Genomic DNA, 7,898 nt, shown 5'->3' on the forward strand with positions numbered 1-7,898 from the left:
TCTACTAGAGAAGAAAGTAATCCTTTAAAAAAACTAGTTATAGATTATACTAAAGTAGTATAATCTTAATCTTTAGCTCTATTGTATATCTCTTACTACTAATGATATTCTTTTAGCTTCTAGTAGAATCTCTATAACTCTATCTAAACTAGCTTAAGATACTAAAATCAAAGAGAAACTACTAGTAATCTAACTAGATATAATTAAAATGCTAGATAAGATTTCTAATACTACACTAGACTAAAATATTAATACTTACTCTACTTATATACTAGATAAACAAGCCTAGAAGATTCTTATTTACTTATAATAAGGTATTTATATACTAAAAGACTTTCTATTATCTTAAGTTTATAAAAAGCATAGCTAAATTACCTACTAAGACTATTAGTTTCTATTTAACTCTAACTAGATCTATATATACGCTCTATATAAAGCCTACTCTCTTCTAGTAATAGAATACTCTTAAAGAACTAAGATATTTAATATTCTCTTACGCTTATACTAGTAGCTAGGAATTATATAAGATATCTACTAGTTTATCTATAACTATTCTATCTATACTTAGATAAAAGTCTTCTAGAACTGCTACTATAGTCTACTTAAGCTACTATTTCTCCTAAAGTAACGCTAGTCTTATATCTCTCTAGATTTTATTATTAAGCTTCTAGAGAGTAAGAATTACTAAAGAAATATATATAGGAATATTCTTATTATTATAGATTCTCTATCTAAGATATAATACTTTATCTTCTATAGTAAGATAGATGCGCTAACTACTATAGTACTTTTCTTCTAATATATCTAGAAGTACTATAGCCTCTCTAAGTTAATTATCTTAGATAAAAAGAGCTGATATACTAGTTAGTTCTAGAAGGAATTATACTTTTAGCTAGATATCTACTAAAATCCCTCTATAGTCTAATATTCTAAAACTAATAGTTAAACTAAAAACACTAATTTGGTTTTTTAATAGTACCTATAAATATATAGTATTCTTATAAGATAACTAGATAGACTAGATACTCTATATAAAGTTTATTTATAATAACTATATCTTAGAAACCATCTAAGTCTCTTTCTTTCTTACTAACTATAGCTAATACTTCTATCTAGACCTTAAACTATACGTCTCTAAAGTAAATCTATCTTTCTAGCTAGACTATAAAGAAGTGGCTTAGTTTTATAATAAGATAATTATTAATTTATAGAAACTAAAGGAGTAGATACACCTAGTATAAGCTATTTATAATAATATTATTAACCGCTAGTAGACTTCTACTTCTAAGTAATAGGTTAATAATAGAGTATATCTAGATACTTATAATTAGTAGTCCGGTCGCCTGCTTCAGAAGCTCTTAAATAAGTATTAAGGCCCCTTCCGTGTTATAGAGATTATTAGTACTTATAGTTGCGCTTCCGGGTATCTTGAGTTTTTCTCGAAAAAGTGGTCCCTAGAGTTTTGTTGCATCACTTTGTCTATTGCATTACACCGTCGCTTACGTTACGTCAAGTTTTCATTTTCGGTCATGCTATGCGGAACACGAGGTACTAGTTCTTACCTTAGCCTATCTCAATCTGTGCTACTTAATCCTTTAATTATTTTTCCCTTAACTATCATCTATCCAATTGGTTTATCTCGACCACCACCATCTCTTCCTGCTGACCAAAGTCCAGAGGCCAAGCCAGTCAGCATGGCCCCGCATCCGGGTTGCTGCTGTCGTCTTTATTAATCAACATCAGAGCTGAACTACCTCCACCATCTAGTAATGTGATTTCTTGATGATAGGTATTTATAAACCTACAGCAGCTCTTCTGAACCCTATTTCGTATCGATCCTGTGTACCGGAACTAGATACTATCCCAAATATTACAGTAGCATTACCACCACCATGACCCAGTCTAAAGTCCATCTCTCAATATACAGTACATCGCAAATCAGCTGACCACTCGAACAGCCCACCCAAAGCACCGCCTTAGGCACCTCGAGCCGCGACAAATACACCGATAAAGACGGCCAATACCGGCCGCCAGTCTCCAAATTCCGCGATATTATCTCGCCCGATCCGTCGGCTCCATTCCCGGCAGAGAAGGACCGTTATGCCTTGTACATCCACTACGGCTGTCCGTGGGCGCACCGCACCAACATCGTGCGCTCGCTCAAGGGGCTTGAGGATGTGATTCAGCTTATTGTGCTTGATGCCTTTGACCCGGCGAAGAGCTGGTACTTTTCTGGCAAGCTAGGGCCTGACAAAGATCCACTTTACGGTGTCAAGTATCTGAGAGACTTGTACATGAGGGTAGATCCGGAGTATCAGGGACGGGTTACTGTGCCGACGCTCTGGGACAAGAAGAAAGGTGAGTATTGGTGTGTAGTAGCGGGGAATTGAGGAAGCATCTTAGAGCTCACGTGCTTTAAAGAGACAATTGTCAACAACGAAAGCAGCGAAATAATTCGTATGTTCAACACCGCCTTCGATGCCTTGCTCCCCGAAGAAAAACGCGAGTCTACAAAAGCCTCCGCCGGGCTCTTACCCCCGCACCTGCAAGCCGACATCGAGGAGATGAACGAATGGGTCTACAAAAACATCAACGCCGGAGTCTACGGGGCCGGCTTCGCGTCCACGCAGCAGGCGTACGAGGAGCACGTCTTCCCGCTGTTCAAATCCCTCGACAGGCTGGAAGAGCATCTTTCTCAACCGGGGCATTCGCCCTACCTATTCGGTGAACACATCACCGAGGCGGATATTAGGCTGTTCCCTACCCTGGTGAGGTTTGACACGGCGTATTATACGCTATTCAAGGTCAATTTGAAGATGATTCGGCATGATTATCCGAAGTTGCATGAGTGGCTTCGGCGACTGTATTGGGATGAGAGTGAAAAGACGAATGGGGCGTTTAAGAACACCACGAGGTTTGAGGAGGTATGTTGCACTTAATTTAAGGTTGATGCTGTGATTTGAGTAGATTTGTTGTTTTGATCCTGTTTTATGCAGTGATAACACACTAGCCACTTCTAAGTGCATCTAGATAAAAGATTTTTACTTTATCCAGAATCGTACTTTCTCTCTCTCATACGTCGGCCAATGATTCACTCTCAACATTCAGATGTCAAGAAAGAAAGATAATCAAGTAGCTGACGCTTTGCAGATTAAATCTGGGTATACACTGGCCACGCGGCAAGAGATTGTTCCTGCAGGGCCGATCCCAGACATTCTTCCTCTATGAGATCATCAATTGAGGCCGGGGGCAATTTGATTGGGTGGCAATTCAAGGGGCAAGACATCTGAGTGGTCTTGAAGGGAATTCCAGGCGCGATATCCGGGCACTTCGCGGCTGTCTTACCTGGTTTACTCTCTATGTCAAAACATGCTGCAATTGCGTGTAGGAACGTAATAATAATATACCGAGGGGTTCCTTTATTCAGTATTCATATCATGTTTGAAGGTCTGCTGTTACTCTAAGTGGAATACTATATTAGCATGGAGGACCTCCTAGACGTTTATAATGAATCTAATAACTTCTTCTGAAGGTTCCACATGGCTGCAGAATATCTTGGTATAGTGAGTGCACCGACCTTCATTTGCTAGAGTTTCGACCGCTCACTACCGCTCAAGCGAACTTTGCTACCAAACTGTAGTTTATTCTGAACCTTTCTATTCTGACCGGGTGAAAGAGGTTCTGTTTCGAGGCTCACTGTGCCATTGAAGGCGCATTCGGTAGCGGAACACTTCTCACAATATCGAATCTGATTACGCTACTCATGGGTCCCATGCGCGAATATGAAAGCACTACCCCTCATCCTCTGTCAACTACAGGAAGACGTCTTCATGTTTGATAAGATAGATTTTAACTTCAAAGAATATGGGGGATGAATCGTTGTTTGACTAGAGGATGTAGAGGTTTTTGAAATATACGCTTGTAAGCTATGGTACGAAGGGCCGTAAGTGCTAAAGATAACCTATGTTGTTATCCCCAGATTTATTAGGACCCATATTCAAGGTATGGCAAGTGCTCTTAAGGGCCACAGCCTCCCGTCAGAGGAGGTTTCAACCAACCAGGCTGAAAGTGCAGCTTGAGAAGATATCAACGTCCCCAATGAAAGTCGTGTTTCAACTAGCAATAGTTCCCGCGTTTCAGGCCACGACATGGTAGTTCGTATTCTGCCTGCCTGAGTTGCATATATAGGCCAATTAGGAAGAGAAATTGCACTATCTGAAGGTACCATCGATGCTAGATATCAGCTCCGACGCTCGTCGCTGTCTCATTGGACGACACTAGCCAGGGCCTTCACACAGCATGCTGCAAGTCTAACCACATGGCCAGAGAGACACTGTATATCAGTTGTACAAACTCAGCCGTATCCCGTGCGGTCTCTATCCCTGCTGCGGTATTTATCTTACCTCAACGGGCTGAGACACATGTTGCTTTACGGGCTGGCGCACGGAAATCGGTTTCGCGACTGCTGAGAATTTGGTGCCTAATATCTAAAGGGGCGGAGTACGGAGTCTCCGAACTTCGCGGGATCCAATCTGTTAGGCTGAGCTTCTAAGGCTAATCTAAGGCAGCTTCAGCTCTGGAGGTTGATTTTGTAAACCGAAAGAGTTTAAGGTCGACTTCTGATTAAAACCATTCTGGGCATCCAAGCTTCCATGCAGCAATTTCTGTGTTCTGGACCTGTGTGATAGGTTCCTAGACTAAATTCAATTATAATTCCTTTAATTAGTGTACTTGGTTCTAATTATACTAATTCCACTAATTACTACCTTAGCGGCTGGAGGTAATTGGTAATTACCTAATACTTAGCACTAATTACTTTTAATCTAAATAGAATCTTTATTATAAATATGATACTTTTATTAATATTCTAGCTAAAAAGCTATCTAGATATTAAACTAGAGCTTCTAGATCTCGAGTTCTTAGCTAGAAGTTCTACTCTATTATACTTAGATTTACTTAAATTAATCTAGTTTCTTATATTTGCCTCTAGATTTCTATGTATAATTTTCTATTAGAGTATTATAGCTTTCTATTAAAGTTCTTAGAGGATATAGCTTCTCTCTATTATTATATATATTCTATTTCTAGTAAACTTTATATCTTTTAGTAGATACTACTCTACTATATTATAGCACTTATATTCTAAATAAGATATACTATCTAGTATTTAAGTTGGTGTACTTATTCTATTACTATAACTAGAGATTCTAAGATAAGATTATAGATCCCTCTATATAACTTACTAAACTTGCAACTAATTTCTATTATATTAGAATTATTCTAATTTGTAGCTACTACTAACTTCTAGAACTATAAGTTATAAGTAGCCTCTACTTCTATATATCTTAAGCTTATTAGTTCTCTTTCTGTAGTATATTCTTTAGAGTTATTCTTTAAAAAGAAAAGAAAGTAATATTATAGTTCTAGTAGGTAATATATAGCTACTCAGTTAGCTAGTAGAGTATAAATATTAATATCATATATAGATATAGTCTCTTCTTTTTATTATAGAATATCTTTATATGATAGTTAGTAAACTAAACTCTTATATCTTTAGCTTTTATTATAATCTACTATAGTAAGTAGTTAAGTATTAAAAGAAAGAGTATATGTAGTATATAATATAAATACACATATAGGGTTTATGTAGCTATATACTATACTTTTTTTTAGCTAGATATATAGTTTAATAGAGTAGTTAGCCTATATAATAGCATAATCCTAAAACTAAAGTTATCTAAAATATATTACTAGTAGCTGTTTTAGAAGAGACTAGATAAATAAGATACTAGAAGATATTATATATCTACTACTACTATTACGATATTAATTAGAATAGTTAAGTATTAATTGCTAAGCTATAGGAATCATGCGGAGCATGCGGTATAGAGCCGCAATCACGTGACTCAAGCCGTATCTATAGAGCCTCGTACACGGAACCGTAATAACTACTCTTTTATCCGGAGAAGAAGTAGAACCATAATGTTCTAAAAGTATTAAACTTAAAGTATAATAGGTGGAATAGCATAGCCTTTGTTAAGCCTATAGTCCGAATCGTACTTAGTCTTTAGCTGCCGCAGCTTTTTAAGGTTAGCACTAAAGATCTTAGGCGCGATTGTTAGCTTCTTTTATATTCCTTTAGTCACCGCAGCTAGAGAAGGATACTTATATCTTGCCGAGCTACATGTACCTATTAAAGAAGTTAGGAAAGTAATCTCCGTCCACATACCTTCTAAAGGAGATCTCACTAGAAGCCGTCTCTAGCAATTTTAGCGCTAGCTCGTCCGAGCAGCTAGACCCCGGCGCGAATTCCGTTAATAGCTATAAGATGTGACGACTAGAGGAGTGGGGCTAAGTGGTTGAATTATTAGCGCCGGCCGACCTAAAGGCTTTCTTCTACATAATCTCTAGCAAAATAAAGGTCCCAGCGCTAAGCCGACTATTAGTATAGATAGCTATGTGGAGCTAGTTCTAGGCATAGAGGAGAAAGTCTGGGTTAATGTCTTATACGATGCTAGCGGCAAGGTGGGAGTGAAGGGCGCTAAATATTAGGCGGATAACCTCTAGGTGGAACTCTATTTAGTATCTAGTTATCTTTTCTTCTTCTAGTAAGCGCTATAAAAAGGAATCTACCTTAGAGGTCGCCTACAGCTTAAAGGGTTATAGTGGAAGTCTCGTTAATAGCACCGGGAACGTTTAAGGCCTACTTAAACCCCTACTCGCTTCTGCCGTGTGCTTCGCTATGCGCATTATATACTATAATCGATATTAGGGGTTTCGCCGGCTCGCCCGTAATCTCACTGCTCTCCTAACCGCTAAGGAAGATATACATCGCCATCTTTAGGTCCGAAGGACGATTAGCGAACTTAGACACGGCGACCGAGACCTACTTAAGCGCCTTAATCAGGAAGTAAATACTGCCGAAGTAGATAGAGTTAGTGTACTAATAGCACTTCAGCCTTATAGCTATAAGAGCGCTAAAGTTGCCCCCACCGCCCCGTAGCGCCCACAGCAGCGCCGGCTCCTTAAAAGCCTAAACCAGCCGCCTATTAAGTAGTACGAGCTGCGCGTCTAGCATATTTTAGGGGTTGGCTGCTAGTCCGAACTCGTGGCTTAGCCACGAGATACCACCGCTTAATATAGATCCGCTGACGCCGACGTATAGAGTTCGCGTATTAATAACTATGAAGCCGGGCGCGAGGCTTTCCATCTTACGGTAGATGTCGCCCCACGTTTGGCCTACGCTAATAAAAACTATCTCCTCCTCCATATTAAAAGTGAAGTCGTCGAAGGCGCTTATACTAAGGATGACATCCTTGGCGGAGCTTAAGCCGCAGCCGCCGGAGCGTATGGCGAAATCGAGCTCGCTGTTACTAAGGTACTTAAGTATGGCTTAGAGAGAGGGAAGGAAGGTGAGATAGAGGACGAGTGCGGGCTTTAGGTCTTTTTAATAAGCCTAGTAGAGTGTGTTATCTTTATATAGGGGAGACGAGGGGCCGATGACCTCCTTTACAGGGAGTAAGGCATAGAAGTCGTTAATGTGCTAAGGAGTTAGGGCCGATATAGCTTAAACGGTAGTTATTATACTATTAGAGGGTTAACACGCCTTTAATAATATTGTACCCTAATAAGGAACGTTCGGCCTAGGAGTAGAAAGTACATAGGGAGCGCCTGAGAGCGTATGAAAACAAGTATAGAACAAGAAGGCAATTAAATATAGGTTGCTATAAGCTTCTACCTAAAGCGCTCTGCACCGAATAATGGTGAGAAACAGAATAGTATATAGTAGATGTAGTAGAAGAGCGGTATACTTAGTTAGCTATAGAGAGGTGGTTATAGTACTATATATACTTAATTATTTCACCACATCCGGAGGGAGCGAAACACGGAGAAAACAC

The 7,898-nt window shown here is 39.1% G+C and overlaps 1 protein-coding gene across 1 annotated transcript; it reads left to right on the forward strand.

Annotated features, from left to right (window-relative positions):
* Positions 1-1,892: 1,892 nt before the first annotated feature.
* On the forward strand, positions 1,893-3,228 carry W97_09234 (uncharacterized protein; the record flags this gene model as incomplete). The annotated part of the gene is made up of 4 exons (XM_007787096.1): positions 1,893-1,907; positions 1,959-2,358; positions 2,422-2,924; positions 3,151-3,228. 4 exons carry the CDS (start codon positions 1,893-1,895, stop codon positions 3,226-3,228), a joined length of 996 nt encoding a protein of 331 aa, XP_007785286.1.
* Between the last annotated feature and the right edge of the window lie 4,670 nt (positions 3,229-7,898).

The sequence above is a fragment of the Coniosporium apollinis genome (assembly GCF_000281105.1).
Source record: "Coniosporium apollinis CBS 100218 chromosome Unknown supercont1.95, whole genome shotgun sequence".
NCBI lineage: Eukaryota > Fungi > Ascomycota > Dothideomycetes > Coniosporium > Coniosporium apollinis.